The 22,719-nt window shown below is 37.8% G+C and overlaps 2 protein-coding genes across 2 annotated transcripts; both read right to left on the bottom strand.

The window, feature by feature from the left end:
* Positions 1–844: 844 nt before the first annotated feature.
* On the bottom strand, positions 845–1,816 carry LOC150018226 (olfactory receptor 10T2-like). Its single transcript, XM_090267667.1, has one exon. It carries the CDS (start codon positions 1,814–1,816, stop codon positions 845–847), a length of 972 nt encoding a protein of 323 aa, XP_090123793.1.
* An 11,934-nt stretch (positions 1,817–13,750) lies between these two features.
* LOC150018225 (olfactory receptor 5P76-like) lies at positions 13,751–14,713 on the bottom strand. The gene is given in 3 exon segments (XM_090267279.1): positions 13,751–14,093; positions 14,095–14,362; positions 14,365–14,713. Coding segments are annotated over 3 exon segments (960 nt in total).
* Between the last annotated feature and the right edge of the window lie 8,006 nt (positions 14,714–22,719).

The raw sequence follows: 22,719 nt of genomic DNA, 5'->3' as shown, positions 1-22,719 counted from the left end.
GGTACTTGCCTTTCTTTGACTGGCTTAGTTCACTTAACATAATAATCTCCGGGTTCATTTATGCTGTCGATAAGAGTAAGATTTTCTTATTTTTTACAGCTGAGTAGTATTTCATTGTATAAATGTCCCATAGTTGTTTTATCCACTCATCTGCTGATGGACACCTGGGCTGCTTTCATATCTGGGCGATTGTAAATAATGCCTCAATTAACATAGGGGTGCTTATATTCTTTTGAATTAGTGTTTCAGGTCTCTTTGGATAAATTCTCAGAAGTGGAATCACTGGGTCATAAGGCAGTCCATTTAAAATTTTTCCAGACACTGCTTTCCACAGTGACTGCACTAATGTGCATTCCCACCAACAATGTACAAGGGTTTCCTTTTCTCTGCATCCTCCCTAACAGTTGTTGTTTGTTAATTTATTGATGATGGCCGTTCTGACAGGTGTGAGATGATATCTCACTGTGGTTTTAATTTGCATTCCTCTGATGATTAGTGAAAAATATTTTAAAACTACATATGGTCTGTAGTAGGAAAGGAGTGAGACCAGGGCATAGCAGACAAGTAGAACATACTTTAATTGTTTTGTACATCAGTACTAATTTTTATTTATCAATGCTCTGTAAAAAATTTTTAAAGATTTTATTTATTTTTAGAGAGGAAGGGAGGCAGAAAGAGAGGGAGAGAGAAGCATCGAAAGGAAAGAGAAACATCAATAGGCTATACCCCTCTTACACAACCCAGGCATGTGCCCTGACCAGAAATCAAACTGGTGGCCTTTCACTTCGCGGGACACTGCCCAACCAACTGAGCCACACCAGTCAGGGCTTGTTCTGTAAATGTTTCAAGAAGTGTTCAGGGCTCTTTTACTTACCATCTGAGAGAAAAGTCTACTGACATTGTCTAGTATTTTCCCTAGAGCTATTTGCATTTCCTTGTTTCTTAGGCTGTAAACTATGGGATTAAGCAGAGGAGTCAGCACTGTGTATGTCACGGCCATCAGCATATCTTCACAAAATGAATCACTGTCCTTGGGTCTCAAATAGACAAAGCCAGCAAACCCATAGTGCATGCACACTACAGTGAGGTGAGAGGAACAAGTTGAAATGGCTTTATACCTCCCCTTTGCAGAGGGCATCTTCACAACTATGGACACAATGAAGACATAGGAAATCATAATTAAAATGAAGCTGCCCACTAACACAAAGGAAGTGAATGCAAGAAGGATCATTTTCTGAAACAAAGTGTAATCACAGGCAAGGGAGACTACAGGTGAGATGTCACAGAAAAAGTGCTGGATGGTGCTGGAGTCACAAAAAGACAAGTTGAATACTATGAGGACAATGCACAGAGACACCACAATTCCAGTGACAGAAGAGGCCATCATGAGCTGAAAGCAGATCTTGTGGGTCATGAGGATGGGGTAGTGCAGTGGGTTGTGAATGGCAGTGTAACGGTCGTAGGACATGGCAGCCATGATGAAGCAGTTGTTGCCTCCCAAGCCAAAGAAGAGGAACATCTGTGCAGCACACTCAGGAAGAGAAATGGTCTTGCTGTCTGATAGCAAGTCCACTAGCATTCGGGGGATGATTACCATAGTGGTACAGGTTTCTGAAAAGGACAGGCCAGAGAGGAAAAAGTACATGGGGGTGTGAAGGTTGTGGCTGAGCTTGATGGCTGCCATTATGGACACATTTGCAGCCAATATGGTCACATGGGAGAAGAAAATCACCACAAAGAGGAGAATCTGCAGGTCTGGGAAACTGGAAAATCCCCATAGAAGGAATGTGCTCACTGTGGTATGATTGCCCATCATCTAGTAGGCTCAGTAACTCTCCCACAGGTACAGATATCCTTGAGGTCAAGATTCTGCTAAGATTGTATAAAGCACTGATGTCATCTGGACTCTCATGAAGGGTTCCTGGACAATGGCAAGACTACTCACAATGAGAGACTCTGAGAAATGGGAATTAAATGCCCCTGGATGAATTCAAAGTCACAATTCAGAGGAATGAGAAAGGTTCTAGTAGGAGAACCTGTGTAACTGTCATAAAGTACGGCTAAATATATCCTGGGAACAACCCTATTGATCACTTCTTTATCTCCTCTGCAGTCAGTATCTGCATGAAAGAGGGAAATATGAAAAATGCTTATTTTCTCATAAGCATATGAGAGGTAGAAGGTTTAAAATGTTTCTGTGTGATCTAATTATAGACTGGTATACAGAAGTACCCAACAATGTTGAGTAAACCAATGCAAATTTAAGAAGGAAGAAATTATTTTTGAATGGTTTCCAAACATTCTTGCAAAGTATGATCCCCAGAAAGCAGTGACTGCTTGGCTAACAGTTATGTCATTGAATAGACCTAATGGATCATGGTTGACCACAGGGTGGGAAAATAAAGGGATATGTTTTATTGAGTTTTAGATATGAATTCTGATAGAAAATTTAACAAAATTTATGTAAATCATAGGTTCACAAAGCTCATATTCTGGTTATACATGGCTTCCTAAGTTCATATGTACATGTGTGTATGTACATATATTTTTTGTTAGTTCTTCCAGTGAGGGTTTATTATATCCACCAAAGAAATGCTTGTTGTTCTATAAATCGCAAGTGCATAATTTTGAAGGCACAGTGAGTGATCAAAGAAAAGTCAGAGGTGGGTGTGCAGAGACACAAAGAATCAAATTGCCAGTGGTTTGCAGTGAAATTTACAATTAAATAAGCAAAATATGGAAATTGGTTTTCTTTACTCTTTCCTGCTTAATTCTTGTGATACAGTGAAATCACCTAATTAGCCTTGAGATTAGACCAGGAATTATTTAGTAATGGGATAATGAATTGAGCAGAATTAGAGGGGCCTAGGATCAAATCTGAGCTCTGCTTCTATTATATACAAACTACATATAATAATTTAATTTTCCTGATAACCACTTTTCTCCTGTATAACATGGCCCTACATATACCTCTGTGCAGGGTTACAATGCTGCGCATATAGACCTATCAGGTTATAAGTGCCCAGTACCTGCTAGTTCTATTCCCATTTGCTAAAATAGCACATAGTTTATAGACAACTCTCCTACAGGTGCTCAACAGTACTTACCTGCTCCCAGTTGCCTGTAACACTGTAGGAGCTCTTCTGCTTAGTTGCCTGTGTGAAGTCAATTCCTCTTGGCACACTTTAGTTTTGTCTAGCGTTTGCAGTCCTGTCTTCAGTTTGCAGATTTCTGACCTCCTTATTGCTGTTGTCTGTGTGCTAATTATGTCAAGAATAGGAAAGCAATAACATTTATCTTCAGTCCAACTGTACTCTTGGTATTTTCAATACCTTTTAACTATTAACACTCACGGTGACCTGGTTATTAGCAGATAGAGCACAATGTTCATGGTTAAGTAGAACTATAAAATAAAATTCCACCTTATGACAAGAGAAGTCACTTTCAGCTTTTTAAAATGAAAAAACAAACATTATGCTATATGAAGAACTCATTGCTCATGCACAGTTTTCTACAGTTCTTTCTGTAATATTTAGGGATAAGTTTTTAAGCCATTTTGCCCTTAGAATCCCTGTGATGCATTCACTGTATGTCTGAAATTACTAAATTTCTTATAACAATAGAGTAAAAGTTCTCTATTCCTTATGTCTGGAGCTGATTTTCCTGTAGCATCCAATGAGAATTTTGTGGTCACCTGAGACCATTACCCTTGACACCAGTTGGAGTTTCTTTCTCTCCATTAGATACCAGGAAGATTGTCCTCTATGGACTTAGAACTCATTATCACGTCCACAAAATGTTTTTATTCTGATGTAACATCACGATGATTCAATTGTTCTTATTTATCTGAAAAAACAAACCAGGTAATTGAAACTCAACTTGTTCAAGTACAGTTTGAAATGTGGATGACTCCTTCAGGTTTATTTTACTTCCTACTCAATACTATGTTTTTATAGTTCTGAACATTTGCCAAGCCCCATGGGTCTCTGTCCTGTACACAGGGCTACGGAGAGGGCCTGTCATACTGAGTGTTGCCCAGGGAATCTGTCAAAAGAAAGGTAGGGAAGGCTATGAACACATAGAATGATAGTTTCAGCTGCTTCATCACGAAGCAAGTCTTCTTTAGAAGATCTTACTGAACAGGATTTCTACTGTAATCGAAATCTCCATTTACTGCAGAGCCCCCCCCCCCCAATTTTTTCCTAGTATTTTATGAAATTTTGAAAATGTAAAGCCATGCTGGAAAAGTCAGACCATTAGCAACTATATATCCACTACCTAGGTTGTTCTCATTGTCTATTTTTATATAATAAACAACCCCAAAATTTAGTGAGCTTAAACAAGTAATTCATATAGGTAAGACTCAATGGAGATAACAGACACTCTGAAAAGCTTGTTCATGCTTATCTGGTTTTTGATGGTGGCTGTTGACTGAGCCCTTAAATTGGGACTCAGCCTGTCTGCATGTGCTGGTGGCCAGGTTTTGTGGGTAAGCATCCATGAGCGCCACGTGGATGCCGTTTTGGCTTTTATGCTCTACCTCGTTTGTACTGCACTCTTTTCACTCAGACAGCCTTAAACTCCCATCTCGGTTCTAGGGGATGAAGAGAGCTTACAGTTCTTTTTAAAAGTATTTATTTATTTATTTATTTATTATTTTTTAGAGAGGGGAACAGAAGAAGAAAGAGAGGGAGAGAAATATTGATTGGTTGACTCTTGTACGTGCTCCTTCCAGGCACCGAACTACAACCCAGGCATGTGCCCTGACCAAGAATTGAACCAGCAACCTTTTACTTTGTGGAATGATGCCCAACCAACTGAATGAAATTACAATTGTTTGTTTGTTTGTTTGTTTGTTTGTTTTTAGAGAGAGGGGAAAGGAGAAAGGGAGAGAAACATCACTGTGCGGTTGCCTCTCACTTGCGCCCCGAACTGGGGACCTGACGTGCAACCTAGTCATGTGCCCTGACTGGGAAATTACAATTCTTGATGAGACAGTGACAAAGTTCTGAAAGAATGTGTGGGACGAAACTATTGCTGTCATCATTTTTGAAAATTACTTGTGCCACCCATTAAGATTTCACTACATTTGCTTTATTACATATCTCTTTGTACTTTATCCATTTATTAATCTATCTTATTTTATGAGAAACATTAAAGAATATTGCAGCCATCAGTACACTTTCTCATAAATACTTTTGCACATGTATCAATAACTAGAGTTCAATGCTTTTTGTTTCATTCTATACAATTTAATGGAAATTTAAATAAAGTGAAATAAGCACTGGCAGGGTAGCTTACTTGGTTGAAGCATCATCCCATACACCAAAGGTTGCAGGTTCGATTCCTGGTCAGGGCACATACATAGGTTGCAGTTCAATCCCCGGTCAGGGCATGTATGGGAGGCAGCCAATGGATAGTTCTCTCTTGCATTGATGTTTCTCTCTCTCTCTCTCTCAAACCAATAAAAAAAAAAAATCCTTGGGTGAGGATTACAAATAAAAATTTTTTTAATGAAGTTAAATATGCAATTTTAAGCCTATAAGCACTATGTATTGGCAAATGCATCAACATTTGTAACCAAGCACTTCTCATCATATAGAATATTAACTTCAGCCTGGGAACTTCCCCTATACCCTGTCACAATTAGTACTAGCTCCCACGCATAGAGGTGCCCATTGTAGTTTTCAGTTTCTAGAGTTTCATACAAATGGAATTACACAATATGCACTCTTTTTTGTATGGTTTCATAGCTTTTTTTTTTTTTTTTTTTTTTTAGTACATACAAATGCAACTGATTTTGAATGTTGATTTTGTATCCTGGAAGTTTACTGAATTCATTTATTAATTTTAACCGTTTTTTGTGGCGTCTTTAGGATTTTCTATATATAGATCATGTTATATAAAAAGAGACAATTTTACATTTTTCTTTCCAATTTAGATGCTTTTTATTTCTTTAACTTGCATAATTGCTCTGTCTAGGACTTCCAGTACTATGTTAAGTAGAAGTGACAAGAGTGAGCATCCTTAAGCTGTTTCTGATCTTGGAGGAAAAGCTTTCAGATTTGCACCATTGAGTATGATTTAACAGCTGATTGGTAGAACACACACATTTATCAATTAAATTTACCACTTTATAGAGGCATGGTTCATGGTGCCTCAAAACAATTACAATAATAACATCAAAGATCACAAAGCACTGATCACCATAAAACATATAATAATAGTGAAAAAGTTTGAAGTGTGAGAATTTACCAGAATGTCACACAGAGACACGAGGGAGCAAGTGCTGTGGGGAAAATGTGCCATTAGACTTGCTCAGCACAGGGTTGCTATAGATACTCAATTTGTAAAAAATGCAATGTGCAAAACAATAAAATAATGTCTCTGCTACTTTTCTCTCTCACACAAAGGTGTGAACTAATTTCCCTCCCCTTGCCTTGAATCTGATTGGGCTTTAGTGATTGTTTTACCAATAGAAAATAGTGGAAGTGAAGTCCTGGGTCTCCTGAAGCTAGGTCATAGGAAACACTGTAGCTTCCTTTTTAGGCTCTTGGGACACTTGCTATTGGAGAGTGAGCCACCTTGTGAGAAATTCAGCTCCTCTGCTGGTAAGACTACATGGAAAGACTCTCAGACATCATGGAGAAGGAGAGGCTTTCAAGCCATCTCTGCCAAGGTGCCAGGCTTCTGAGTGAAGTGAAGCCATCTTGGATTCTCTGCATATGCCCAGATATCACCAGAATATCACTAAGTGACTTGTATTAATGCTATGTAGAACAGAGAAAATGCTGAACCAAGCTCAGCCTGAATTTCTGACTACAAAATAGTGGAATAGAAAAGAACGATTTTGTTTTAAGCCACTAAGTTTTGAATGACTTGTTATGCAATAATGGATAATGTGAACATCACTTTTACTCACCTGATAAATGGCATTCCACTCACATTTACTGAATAGTCAAACTCAAAAATTTCTGAGGTTCCTAAACTTCTTTCCTAAAACATATCTCAAGTATTGTATTTTTTATTTTCCAATTACAAATGATATACAATATTATATTATTTCAGGTGTATAGCATAGTGATTAGACATTTATATAATTTACAAAGTGACCACCCCAATAAATCTAATACCCATCTGGCACCATGCATAGTTATTACAATATTATTGACTATTTTCTCTGTGCTCTGCTTTACATGCCTGTGATGGTTTCTATAACTAACAATGTGTAATTCCTAATCCTTTTACCTTTTTTACCCTTTCTCCTAACTCCACTTATATCTGGCAACCATCAGTTTGTTCTCCATATCTATGAGTTTGTTTCTGTTTTGTTAATTTATTTTATTTTATTAGATTCCACATATAAGTGAAATTGTGGTATTTGTCTTTCTCTGGCAGACTCATTTCCCTTAGCATAATACCCTATAGGTCCATCCATGTTGTTGCAAATGGCAAGATTTCATTTTTTTACGGCTAAGTCTTATTTTATTGTATGTATGTATCACATCATCTTCATCCATTTCTTGATGGACACTAAGGTTGCTTCTGTATCTTGGCTATTGTAAATAATGCTGCAGTAAACATAGATGTACAGAAATCTTTTCAAACTAGTGTTTTGCAACTCTTCAGATAAGTACCCAGAAGTAGAACTGCTGGATCATGTGGTAGTTCTATTTTAATTATTTGAGGAACCTCCATACCATTTTCCATAGTGACTGTACCAATTTAGAATCCCCCTGACAATGCACAAGGATTCCCTTTTCTCCACATTCTCATAAAAACTTGTTTGTTGATTTCTTTAAAGATAGCCATTGTGACAGGTATGAGGTGCTATCTCATTATGTTTTAATTTGCATTTCTCTGATGATTAGTAATGCTGAGCATCTTTTCATAAGTCTCTTAGCCATCTGTATGTCCTCTCTGGAAAAATGTCCATTCAGGTCCTCTACCCATTTTTAAATCAGATTGGATTTATTTATTTATTTTTGGTGTGTGTGTTGTGATATGAGTTTCTTACATATCTTGAATATTAACCCCTTATTGGATATATCATTGGCAAATGTCTTATCCCATGCAGTAGGTTATCTTCTTGTTTTGTTGATGGTTTCTTTGCTATGCAAAATCTTTTAGTTTGATGTAGTCCCATTTATTTATTTTTTCTTTTGTTTCCCCTGCTCAAGGAGACATATTAAAAAAAGTATTACTAAGAGTGATTCAAAGAGTTTACTGCCTGTGTTTTATTCTAGGTTGTTTTTATATTTTCAGGTCTTAATTAAAGTCTTTAATCCATTTTGAGTTTATTTTTGTATATGGTGTAAAAAAGTAACTGAGTTTTATTTTCTTAGCATTTATCTATCCCATTTTCTCAACTTCATGTATTGAAAAGATGGTCTTTACCCTATTGTGTATTTCTGCCTTCTTTGTTACAGATTAATTGACATTGGCATAGGTTTCTTTCTTGGCTTTCTATTCTGTTTCATTGACCTATATGTCTGCTTTTATACCAATACTGTGTTCTGATTACTATAGCCATGGTAGTATATCAGGTATCATGATACCTCCAACTTTTTCTTTCTCTAGATTGCTTTGACTATTCGGAGCTTTTTTTGGTTCCATATAAATTTTATGGTTATCTGTACTAGTTCCGTGAAAATTTTACTTAATCTGTACATTGCTTTGGGTAGTATGGATATTGTAATGGTATTAATTCTTCCTCTCCATGAGCACAGGGTATTATTCCATTTATTTGTATCACCACTTCCTTTCATATAGTTTTCCAAGTATAGGTATTTTATCTTCTTGCTTAAATTTATTCCCACATATGTTTTTCTTTTTGATGCAATTGTAAATGGGATTGTTTTCTCAGTTTCTTTTTGTGATAATTTGTTATTGGTGTATAAAAATTCAGCTGATTTCTGAATATTAATTTTGTATTCTACTACTTTATTGAATTGATTAATTCTAAGTGTTTATTAATAGATTATTTAGGGTTCTCTATATATAGTTTTATGTCACCTGTAAATAATGACTATTTTACTTCTTCCATCCCAGTTCAGATGCTTTTTTTTTTTTTTGTCTGATTGCTGTGGCTAAGACTTGTAATACTTTGTTGAGTAAAAGCAATGAAAGTGGAAATAATTGTCTTGTTCCTTGATCTTAAACTAAAAACTTTCAGTTTTTTACTGTTGAGTATAATGTTATCTGTGGGTTTGTCAAATATGACCTTTTATTATGTTGAGGTATGTTCCCTCTCTTTCCACTTTGTTGAGAGTTCTTATCATGAATGTTGCATTCTGTCAGATGCTTTTACTGCATCTATTGATATGATCATATGATATTATCTTTTATTTTGTTTATGTGGTATATCACATTAATTGATTTGTGGATATTGAATCAACCTTGCATCCCAGGAATAAATCCCACTTGATCATGGTGTATGATCTTTTTAATGTATTGCTGAATTTGATTTGCAGGTATTTTGTTGAGGATTTTTGCATCCAAGTTTATCAGGGATATTGATGTATAATTTTTTCTGAGTAAAGTACTTCTCTGGTTTTGGTAACAGGGTAATGCTGGCCTCATAAAATGAGTTTGGGAACCATCCATCCTCTTCAATTTTTTGGAATAATTTGATAAGAATAGGTATTAATTCTTCTTAAAATGTTTGGTAAAATTTACCTGTGAAGCCATCTGGTTCAGGACTTTTGTTTGCTTGGAGTTTTTAAATTACTGGTGATATTGTTAGTAGTTATTAGTCTCTTCAGATTTTATTTTTCTACCTTATTCAGCCTTGGGGGATTGTATGTTTCTAGGATTTCATTTATTTCTTCCAGGTTGTCCAATTTGTTGGGTTATAATTGTTCATAATTTTTAAATAATTTTTGTTTCTCTGGTGTCAGTTGTCACTTATCTTTTATTTTCCTGATTTTATTTGGCCCCTGTCTTTTTTTTCCTGATGAGTCTTGATAAAGTTTTATCAATTTTGTTCATCCAATTAAAAAATGGGCAAAGGATCTGAACTAACACTTCTCCAAAGAGGACTTACGAGGATCCATAGGCATATGAGAGAATGCTCAACATCACTAGCCATCAGAGAGATGCAAATAAAAACCACAATGAGATACCACCTTACACCGGTCAGAATGGCCATCATCAACAAATCAACAAACAACTTGTGCTGGCGAGGATGCAGAGAAAAGGAAACCCTAGTGCACTGCTGGTGGGAATGCAGACTGGTGCAGCCACAATGGAAAACAGTATGGAATTACCTCAAAAAACTAAAAAGAGAACTGCATTTTGAACCAGCAGTTCCATTGCTAGGATTATACCCGAAGAATTCTGAAACACTAATTCAAAAGAACTTATGCACCCCTATGTTCATAACAGTGCTATTTACAATAGCCAAGTGCTGGAAACAGCCTAAGTGCCCATCTGTAGATGAGTGGATTAAAAACCTGTGGTACATTTACACAATGGAATACTATGCAGCAGAGAGAAAGAAGGAACTTCTACCATTTGCAACAACATGGATGGAACTGGAGAGTATTATGCTTAGTGAAATAAGCCAGGCAATGAAAGAAAAATGCCATATAATATCACCTAATACAGGAGAATAATGAACAACACAAACGAGCGAAATTGAACCAGAGGCATGTAAACAAGGAACAGACTAATAGTTACCAGGGGAGAGAGGGTGAGGGAGAGAAAGGGGGTAAGTAGGGGAAGGGTTTAGTAAAGGAACGAGTATAAATGACCCATGGACATGGACAATAGGTTGCAGATTGACTGTGGGAGAAGGGGTGGGCTGAGTGAGGGAGAGAAATGGAGGAAAAAGTGGGACAACTGTAATAGAAAAACAATAAATAAGTCAAAAATTTAAAAATATATATCAAAAAAAGTAGCTCTTGGTTTCATTGATTTTTCCTATTGTTATTTTATACTCAATTTTTTTATTTTCACATTACTCTTTATTATTTCCTTCCTTCTACTCAATTTGGACTTGGTTTGTTGTTCTTTTTCTAGTTCCTTTAGATGTAAGTTTAGATTGTTTATTTGAGATTTTTCTTCTTTCTTGAGGTAGACCTTTATTACTATGAATTACCCTCTTAGAATTGCTTTGTCTCTGTATCATAGATTTGGGGGTTATTATAGTTTCATTTTCATTTCTCTTAATTTATTTTTTTATTTCTTCCTTGATCTAATGGTTAACCCATTCATTGTGTAGTAGCATGTTACTTAGCCTCCACATGTGTGTATGTTGTTCAGGTTTCCTCTTGTGATTTTTAGTTTCATACCATTGTGATCAGAGATGGAGCTGGATAAGATTTCAATCTTAAATTTATCGAAACTTGTTTTATAGCCTAACATGTGGTCTATCCTGAAGAATATACCATGTGTGCCCTGACCAGTGTGGATCAGTTGGTTGGGCATCTTCCCACAAAGCAGAAGATCACTGGTTCGAATCCCGGTCAGGGCACATGCTTAGTTTGCTGGCGTGGTCCCAGTTGGGGTATATGCAAGAAGCAGCTGATCAGTGTTTCTCTAACACATCGATGTTTCTCTCCCACTCTTTTTCCCTCCCTTTCCATCTCTCTAAAAATAAATAAAATAGTTTTTAAAAAGAAAATATACCATGTGCACTGGAAAAGAATTATATTCTGCTGCTATGGGGTGAAATGTCCTAAAAATGTCTAAATTCATCTGGTCTAATGTGTCATTTAGGACTGCTCTTTCCTTGTTGATTTTCTGTCTGGGTGATATGTATACCCATTGATACCAATGATGTTAAAGTATCCTACTATGACTCTATTACTATTCATCTCTACTTTTATGTCTGTCAATATTTGCTTTATATATTTCAGTGCTCCTATGTTGGGTGCATAAGTGTTTACTAGGGTTATGTCCTCTTGTTCTAGTTTTCATTTTATCTTTATGAAATGCCCTTCTTTGTCTCTTGTTATGAGGTCTGTTTTGTCTCATATAAGTTTAGGTACCCCAGCTCTTTTTTGTTTCCATTTGCATGAAATATATTTTTTCATCCCTGTACTTTAAATCTATGTGTCCTTCAGTCTGAAGTGGGTCCCTTGTAGGCAGCATATGTATGGATCTTGTTTTATTCTCAATGAGTCCTTCAGTCTGTCCCTTAACAGAGTATATCCCTAAAAGAAGGAAATGTATTAAGAGGATATTTGTGACTTTGAGTTTTTGCTTAACCTTTATGTGTCCCAGTTATGTCATCTGTAACATACAGGTTAAAAAACCTTCATAGGGATGTTTTGATAATTAATTAGCTGAATACTTGTAGGTCTCTGAGAATAGTACCTGGAATGTGGTAAACAATCTCATATTGCTAGCTTCTATTGCTAATACTCTTAATACTGCTATACTACCCTTACTAGTATTTGACTTCTTGATCTTCTAACTCTCCAACCATGCCAAGATACAGGGGAGGCATTATTCAAAACACAGTGTTTACAAAACTTTTAATAACTATACTGATATTCTAGTTGCTAATCTGAGTTCTTCAGTGTGGAGGCAAGGGCAGAGTTGTGGTGAGCATGAGTTTGTGTAATGGCCTGTCACACTTGCAGCAAGATCTGATACAAACATTCAATCATTTAAATCAGGATAAAACATTCAGCAGATCAGTGGTCAGGATTCAAAGCTACCAGAGCCAGGGATTCATGACACAGAAAAAGTTTCATTCAGCTAACCATTCATTTATTAATTGTTTCATTCATTTCAACAAAGCATTTATGCTGCTATGTTACAGGAATTGTGTGAAAATAGATGCATGGATAGAGAGGAAAGACATAGTAGCTGTCTACATGAAACTTCCAACATTGTGGAGAAAACAAATACTGAATGTTCAACTACAAGTGCATTGAGTATTCTGAGGAAAATATACAGTGTTCTGCAGAAGGATACTAGGTGTACTTAATTCGGTCTGGAATTTCAGGACTTTCCAGAGGGTATAAAACAGCATTTACATTAGTACCTATGACATCATTAGGCTTTACCCAGGTGAGGAGAAAAATGCATTTCAGGTAGAACTACTGCATATGAGATGGTCCTGGTGTGGTAAAGAACATGGACATGTTTAAGGATTTAAAGAAAATCAACTGACTCATTCCTAGAGTTTGTGTGTTTAGAGATCAAGGGAAGAGAGGCAAGAGGCAAAAAGAAACACATGTATGTTTAAGACTTTGAAAGCTGTGTTCAGAATTGTTGCCTTTACGTTAACATCTTCGGGGGATATTAACAAAGGAACTAATCTATTTAGATTTGTGGTTATGATTGGTGTATGGAGAGTGATAGGAAGAGAATAAGAGCAAGAAGATGAAAACTAGTTATGGTAGTATTAGTATTCTCTAAAGAAACAAAACCAATAGGAGATAGATAGAAAGATAGAGGGATAGATAATTGTGGCTCAGATAATTGTGGAGGTAGCAGTTGCAAAATCCAAAGGCAGTCCAGCAGAATAAAAATTCCAGTAAGAATTAATGTTGCTGTGTTGAGTTCTAAGACAACCAGGAGACAGAACCAGTGTTTTATCAGGGACCTCTGTTTGTTTTTTGTTTTTGTTTTTAATCATTTCAACTGATTGGATGAGGGCCACCCACGTTATTTGATACCAGAAAATTTACCTCCTATCGTCAAAAAAGTTCCACATTGGCTAATTACATATATATAAATATATTTTGACTGCAGACACTCAGTTTCCTTTTATTGTTTCATTTATGGTATATTATCATATCAAATTCCACAAAATAACAGGCCTCCCTAAGAAAATACTTCTTTTGTGAAGCACTCTTTTCAGAGCCCCCTTAATTTCATTGTTTCGGAGGCTATCAATGATGGGGTTCAGCATGGGAATCACCACAGTGTAGCACACAGACACCACCTCGTTCTGGTCACTTGAGAAGGTGGACTTGGGCACCACATGTATGAGTGTGATGGCACTGTAGGACAGGGTGACCACTGTGAGGTGGGATGAACAGGTGAAGAAGGCCTAGTGGTGCCACTTGTTGGAGCGCATACTCAGGACGGTGATGAGGATGTAGATGTAGGAGACAACTATGACAAACACTGAACACAATAATGGAGCCAGATACAAATGAGGGGACAACTTCAGGGGTACTGCTGTCAAGACAGGAGAGTTCAACTAAAGGAGCAAAATCACAGAAAAAATGATTGATTTGATTTGGTCTACAGAAGAATAAAAAATAGAAGCAAATAATAAAGGAGAAAGCATTGAGAAAACCACCCATGTAAGCCACTATGAGGAACTGAACACAGACTTGTGAGGACACTTTGGTTGAATAAAGCAGTGGGCTGCAGATTGTCACAAAGTGATCGTAGCCAGAAGGAAGCACATGACTGTCCCAAAGACAGCATTTGAACCAAGCTGCATGCCACATCCATGATAGGAGATTGGATTTCTCTCCACCAGGAAGTTTACAAGCATATTGGGTGTGACAGAAGTTGGAAAACATATATCAGCAAAAGTCAAGTGGCTCAGAAAAAAATACATAGAATGATGGAGCTCAGAAGAGGTTCTGATAAGAATTGTGCTGAGATTTCCAGATATGGTCACCAGGTAGATACACAGCATGATCACAAAGAGGATGACTCGAAGGATTGGGTCATCAGTTAAGCCCAGTAAAATGTTCCCTGTCACTACAGTGTGATTCTCATCCCCCAGGGAATCCATGAGATACCGTTTCTGCTACCGTAATGAACCTGTGATGAAACATTACATTAATACCATCACTCATATATGGAATCTAATGAGCAAAATAAACTGAAGAACAAAATAAAACAAGAGGCATGGATACTGACAGATCTCAGAGGGGAGGTGAGTGGGGAGGATTGGAAGAGATTAGCCAAGGAACACATGTATGTATGCATAGCTCTAATTTGGCAAAGGAAATAGGCACAAGTCCAGGGAGCACAGAGAGTCCCAAAACAAGCTAGACCCAAAGAGGACTACACAAGACACATAATTAAAATGCCAAAAGTTAAAGATAAAGAGGGACTCTTTTTAAGAGCAGCAAGAGAAGAGAGTTATCTACAAAGGGGTACCTATAAGTCTATCAGCTGATTTCTCAAAAGAAACTTTGCAGGCAAGAAGGGACTGACAAGAAGTACTCAAAGTGATGAAAAGCAAGGACATACAACCAAGATTACTCTATCCAGCAAGGCTATCATTTAGAATGGAAGGGCGGATAAAGTGCTTCCCAGATAAGGTAAAACTGAAGGAATTCATCATCACCAAGCCCTTATTGTATGAAATGTTAAAGGGACTTCATTAAGAAAAAGAGAATCGAAACTATGAACATTAAAATGACAACAAACTCACAACTGTCACCAACAGAACCTAAAGAAACAAAAAACAAAAACAAACTAAGCAAACAACCAGAACAGGAACAGAATCATAGGTATGGGGCTCATTTGGAGGGTTATCAGCTGGGAGTGGGGAGGGGGAGAAATGGGGAAATGGTGCAGGGATTATGAAGCATAATTGGTAGGTACAAAATAGACAGTGGGAAGTTAAGAATAATACAGGAAAGTGTGAAACCAAAGAACTTATATGCATGACCCATGGACATGAACTAAGGGGGTTGGGACTGCTGGAGGGAAGGGGGCACTGGGCAGAGGGGAGCAAAGGGAAAATAAATTGGGACAACTGTAGCAGCATAATCAATAAAAATATACTTAAAAAATTTAAGGAAAGTTTGCTTCTTGTTTTTACCCATTGAGTATCATGGTTAGCTGTGGGTTTGTCATTTATGTCCTTTATTATGTTGAGGTATGTTCTCTCTATTCACTCTTTGCTGAAAGTTTTTACCATAAATGGATTTTATTAAATGCTTTTTCTGCATCTAGTGATGTGACCATGTCCTTTTTATCCTTCATTTTGTTTATGTGGTGCATCATGTTTATTTACTTGCAAATATTGTACCAATCTTGGATCCCCAGAATAAATCCCAATTGATCATAGTGTAGCATCTTTTTAATGTATTGCTGGATTTGGTTTGCTAATATTTTGTTGAGGATTTTCACGTCTGTATTCATCAGGAATATAGGCCTATAATTTTTCTTCCTTGTGTTGTTACCTGATTTTGAAATTAATATAATGCTGACCTAGTAATATGAGCTTGAGAGTCTTCCTTCCTCTTGAATTTTTGGAATAGTATGAGAAGGATGGGTGTTAGTTCTTCTTTGAATGTTTGGGAAATTTTGCCGGCGAATACCTCTGGTCCAGGACTTTCGTTTGCTGGGAGTTTTTTGTTTACTGCTTTGATTTCATTAATTGTTACTGGTATATTGTGATTTTCTGATTATTCCTCATTCAACTTTGGAAGATAGTATGTTTGTAGAAATATATCCATTTCATCCATATTGTCTAATTTCTTGGCATACAATTGTTTGTAATATGTTCTTACTACCATCCTTTGTATTTCTGTGATGTCAGTTGTTACTTTTCTTTCTTTTCTGATTTTATTTTTTGGGGACCTCTTTTTTTTTTACTTGGAATTTCTTTCTTGGTGTTTATTTGTTTGTTTATTTATTTTTAGAGAGAGGGGAAAGGAGAAAGAGAGAGAAACATCACTGTGTGGTTGCCTCTCACTCGTGCCCCCAACTGGGGACCGACATGCAACCTAGTCATGTGCCCTGACTGAGAATCGAACCAGTGACACTTGGCTCACAGGCCAGCGCTCAATCCACTGAGCCACAGCAGACAGGGCTGGACCTTTTTTTTTTCTTAATGAGTCTGGATAAAGGTTTGTCAATCTTGTTTATCTTTTCAAAGAATCAGCTCTTGGTTTCATTGATCTTTTGTATTGTTGTTTTTGACTACTTAATTTATTTCTGCTCTGATCTTTATTATTTCATTCCTTCTACTCACTTTGGGCTTTCTTTTTTGTTTTTTCCTAGCTCTTTTAGATATAAGGTTAGATTGTTTATTTGGGATTTTTCATGCTTCTTGAGGTAGGCCTGTAGTGCTTTGAATTTCCCTCTTGGAAGTGTTTTTGCTGTGTCCCGTAGATTTGGGGTTGTTTCATGTTCATTTTCATTCATCTTAAGGTAAATTTTGATTTCGTCCTTGATCTCATTGTTGATTCATTCATTGTTTACTGGCATGTTATTTAGCCTCCAGGTTTTTGTGGGTCTTTCAATTTTTTTTATTGTAATTGATTTCTAGTTTCATACCACTGTGTTGGGAGAATATACTGGTTATGATTTCAATCTTCTTGATTTATTAAAACTTGTTTTGTGTCATAACATGTGGTCTATTCTAGAGAATGCACCATGCGCACTTGAAAAGAATGTATATACGTCTGCCCCGTGCATATATATATATCAATTAAATATCAATTAAATCCATCTGGTCTAATGTGTTGTTTAAGGTAAAATACCCTATTATGACTGTGCTACTGTCAATCTCTCTCTTTATGTCCACCAATATTTTTTCAATATATATAGGTGCTCCTATATTGGGTTCATATATATTTACAAGGGTTATATCCTCTTGTTGGATTGATCCCTTTAGTATTATGTAATGTCCTTCTTTGTCTCTTGTTATCGCCTTTGTTTGGAAGTCTGTTTTGTCTTATAAAACTATTGCTACTCCAGCTTTTTTGTTTGTTTTGTTCACATGGAATATCTTTTTCCATCTCTTCACTTACAGCCTTTGTGTATTTTTTATTCTGATTTGGGTCTCTTTTATTTTTTATTTATTTATTTATTTTTTGATTTTATTTTATTTTATTTTTTTAAGTTTTATTTTTTGTTATTCAATTACCGTTGTCCCATTTTCCCCCATTGCTCCCCCCTCCCAGCCCATCCCTTCTCCCACAATCATATCCCTCCCCGTTGTCCATGTCCATGAGTCATTCATACACGTTCCTTGACCTGACCCTTCCCTTACTTATCCCCCTTCTCTCCCTCCCCCCTCTCCCCTACTGACTACTATTCTAGTCTTTGCCTATTTAGTTCGTTTGTTTGTGTTGCTCTTTAGTTTCCTGTATTGGGTGATACCATAAAAGAAGTGATTTGGGTCTCTTTTAGACAGCATATATATGAATCTGTTTTTTTAATACATTCAACTACCATATATCTCTTTTTTTTTAGAGATAATTGGGGAAATTTATTTTTTAATTTAAATTATATTTTATTGTTCATGCTATTACAGTTGTCCCAATTTTCCCCTCTTTGTCCCTCTCCATCCAGACTCCACCATTCCCTTGGGCAATCCCCATACCATTGTCCATGTCCATGGGTCATACATATATATTCTTTGGCTACTATATTCCCTATGCTCTACTCTGCAGCTCCATGATTATTCGTAACAACCAATTAGTACTTATTAATCATTTCACCTTTTTTGTCCATCCCACAGATCCCCTTCCCATCTGGCAACCATCAAAACATTCTTTGTATCTCTGATTGTGTTTCTGTTCTTGTTCATTTATTTTGTCTTTTAGATTCAATTATTGATAGGTATGTATTTATTGCCATTTTATCGTTCATATTTTTTATTTTCTTCTTCTTAAAGAAGACCCCCTTAATATTTCATATAATAGTGGTTTGGTGATGATGTACTCCTTTATCTTTTTCTTGTCTGGGAAGCTCTCTATTTGTCCTTTCAGCTCGCCTGAGCTAAGTGCTCCAGTAATGTCTTTTTTGTGGATTGTGTGCACCCTCCTGTTATAGTTGAGTCTTGAATGCTGTTTGCCCATTCATGGATGGGGTTAACCTTCAGACTGGCTGACTGTAAGGATAGACTTCAGTCACAGTATAGAGTCACTCTGCAGGCGCTGTCCCCAGAGGCGGAGTTCCCAGCAGGGTCTCGTACCTGCTGGAATCCTTTGGGTGTGCCACTTGTGTTGTTAGTTGTGTCAGGCTCTGTTGTGGTCTGAAGCCCACAGTTGTGTTGGTTTTGAATCCATTTGAACAGGTGGCTCTGGTGCAGGTCAGTGTCATAGGCTGCGTGTATCTGGGCTTGGGCTACCTGTCTGGAGCTATCATGCTATTCACTGTTTGTGGCTGTCTCTACTGGGCCTGGGTGTACATGGGAGGTGCCAAGCTGTGTGTAAGGGTTACATTTTATCGTTTATGGCCCAGGGGCAGATCAGTAAAAGGTCCAAGGCCCCCTGAAGTCTGCCTACACCTGTCAGCTACTTCGCCACCCCCTGAGGTTGCCTCCTTTTCCTCCAGAGCCTTCTGAAGAAAGTCTGTAGAGTGGGCCACAACCCTCAGACCCTTACACAAGGTGCGAATTTGGTAAGGCAGCACAACCAAGGTGGGGAGAATGGGAATAGTAAGCCTCCTACTTGGGGGCAACATGATCAAACACTCAGTGTGGGGGGAGGGGAGGATATGGTCCCTACTCGAGTCATACCACTCAGTCTGCCAGATTCTCCAACCCTAACTCCCCCAAGGGGAGTGCTTTGCAGGTTCAGGTTTGATACAGCCAGCCAGCCCCTCTGCAGGAGCAAGCTCAGCAGGGCAGAGCCCTAGGAAGTGGAAGGACAAATCAAAAAGACCTCCTGTTGTGGGAATGGTGCTGGCTGGGCTCACAGGTGGGCTAAGGATGGCCTCCCGAGCCATGGCTGCACAACCCAGTGCTCATTTGAGTCCTGACAAGAGCTTCTCAGGGAGACATGCTCTGAAGTTTCCAGCCCTGAGCAGCATGCTGATCCCCCTGCAGGGCTGAGCTCAGCAGGGTGGGGCTCAAAAGGACAGGTCTGAAGAGTCTCCCATTGGGTGGGGGTGGCAGAAGCTGAGCTTGTAGGGAGGTAAGAATGGCCCCTTTCTGCTGTAGCCTCACAACCCAGTGCTTGTCTGAGTCCTAGACAAGAGCCTCCGAGGGAGACATGTTCCAGCTCTGAGCAACACTGATTCCCCTTTGCAGCCGAGCTCAGCAGGGCAGAGCCACCAGGAGTCAAAAGGACAGGCCAAGAGAATCACCAGGTGCAGGTGGGGAGTACCAGCTGTGCTTAGAGTGGGTCAAAATTGGTCCTTGTTCTGAAGCTACACAGTTCAATGACTGTCTGCCAAGAGCTTCTCCAGAAAAAGAGCACACCAAATGTCCCTGTTGGGTGAGGCCAACAGATCTCTGCAGGACTCGAGTTTGGCAGGGTGGTGTTGCCAGTAGTCGAAGGATGGGGCTGGTGCACTCCCCGGGCTAGTGCTGTAAGAATAGGAGTGCTCAATCCTCGGAAGGTTACGCCTGGGGGTGGTGTGGGATAGGGACTTTTCTTCCCAGCACTGGTGGTGTGGGTTGGGAAGCTCTGTATGGGGCTAGGACCCCTTCACTCCCCAGAGGAGACCTGACCCCCGTAGCTGAGATATCCCTCCATAACTGATAGATCCCAGTTCTTAACTGCCACACGTGGTTTGGGATCAGCCCATTTTGCATCCCTGCCCTCCTACCAGTCTGGATGTGGCTGCTTCTTTATATTCTTAGTTATAGGAACTCTGTTCAGCTAGTCTTCAAGTGGTTCTTAAGGGTGGCTGTTCTATAATTCAGTCACAATTTTGATGTGGTCATTGGAGAAGGTGAGCACAGCATTTACCTACTCTGCCATCTTGACTGGACGTCTCTTGATTTTTTAAAACAGAAAACAATGAAATTTAATGGAGAAAAGATAATCATTTTAACAAACTGCTAGAACAAGTGAATATCTGTTAAAAAAGAAACCCCACCTCAATGCTGACTTCACACATAAAACAAAAATAGGACAAAAGATTTTAGGAATAAATATAAGTAGATACTATAAAATTTCAAGAAAAAAGGTATAGAGGAAATTTTATTTGACCTGGGGCAAAGATATCTTATATACAACACCAAGCACATGAACTTGAAAAACAATAAACCAGACTTCATAAAAATTAAAGCATTAATAACTTCAAAAAGACATTGTTAAAAATAAAAGGACAATCTACATATTGTAATAAAATATTTACCATATATATCTATTAAATAATTTGTATCAAAGACATATAAACAGCCTTCATGTCTCAGTAAGAGAATAAGCAGTCCAGTTTTTTAAAGGTGTTAAAAGATTAGTTTATTCCAAGTTTATAAAGCAGCTGTAAAAAACCATAATGATCTAATTTTTAAATGACTACTGCTTTCTTTCCAATAATGCATCTAGTTTTAGAGTGCTGTTCCCACCTACTGCTGGAGATACACAGTTGCTAAATGGCCCTCATTTCACAACAGTATGCAACCCCAGGTTACTCCTTTCTTGTAGTCTCACCTCAGAAGCAGCAGCCAGTCAGAAATGATCTCCGCATCCCCTTTCCTCTCCTCAGAATCCTTCAGTAAGAATCCAAACTTTTCAAAAGACAAAGTCATGTGGTGGTCCTCTGGAGGACAAGCACTTAATCACTGTATTGAGCCAATAAACTTTATTTGCATTATAAGTTTGTTTGTGGTGGCCTTTGGCTAATTAGGCTTTAACACCATATTTTTAGTTTTACATATTTATTCTTAAAAGGCACAGAACTGAAAATTAGTGATATTTAAGGTATGAGTTTGATAGAGGGTTTCATAAATAGAGAATGGATGAATAAATGCTATTAGAGTCAAGAATGCAGAGGAATTTTAGGTTATTGGTTGAAATGTGCAAGTAATTAGAAGTTGCCCTTGCTGATGACAAAGAAAGAGATGGAGAGGGAAAGTTTAGTGCAGGTACTAAAGTCCTCAAGGAATGAGGAGGAATGGCAGGGAGATCAGTGTGGCAAACGGAAGGTGTTGTAGTTTCAATGTAATGGATCTCAGAGGAGGAAGTGTGTGGGATTGAGGAAGAAATAAAATAATTTACAAAAGGTAATAGGGCTCCATCCAATTCTGATGAGTGTGACCTGTCCAAATCGAAACATTTAGGCAATTTCTTCTATTTGTCATATGTTTGAGACACATCCGTAAGTTCAGCTCACTTTTACACATAACTATATGTTATGCCATTTAAATCTTAGGACCAGACTATTAGATAGGAACTATTAAACCCATTTTAGAAGTCATGGAATTGAGTCTCAAAGAGGTTAAACAGTTTTCCTGAGCTCATACACCTCAAACTGAACCCAGGTCTCCTGGTTAAAAAGGTCACACCTAGGTTTCTCAAACTATTTTTTAAGCATCCATGGATAAATAATTTTTAGAAAATAAAATTATAGAAATAAAAATATAAATATAAATGCATTTTTATTATTAGAATTAACACACTTAAAATACTCTATTACTCTCTCAAAATGCAGTCAAAGTGTATAAATGGTTACCCTCAATCTCTGGCCCTTACTTTGTCATGCAGTGATAATAACAATTTGCTAATGGCCTCCAGTCCATTGGCTACATTTTGAGTAACAGTGGATTGTGCTTTGTTTTTGCTTACTTACTCGTGTTACTCCATGACTTTCTCCCCACTACTTGAAGTCCTCAGCTGAAGGGTCCGTTTTGTCTACAGAGATGGAATTAGAGCCCTGGTGGGATTACTGTTGTCTCCATCTCTCCAGCCAAATTTCTATTCCAGCAGTTCTTTGCCCAATTCTCTAGGCAAAGCTTCCGTCAGAATCCTTGAAAATACACCTTTGTTAGCACCTAACCTATTGATGCCACCTTCTGTGATCAGCTCCTTAGATGCAAAGTAAATCATTCTTTCTCCTGTATTTCTGAAGCAGCTTCTATATGCCTTCATTGTAGTACTG

This window comes from Furipterus horrens, unplaced genomic scaffold, assembly GCF_987537825.1.
Source record: "Furipterus horrens unplaced genomic scaffold, mFurHor1.1.pri manual_scaffold_2, whole genome shotgun sequence".
NCBI lineage: Eukaryota > Metazoa > Chordata > Mammalia > Chiroptera > Furipteridae > Furipterus > Furipterus horrens.
Note: the sequence above shows the minus strand (reverse complement) of the source record. Positions and strands in the feature narration are given on the sequence as shown.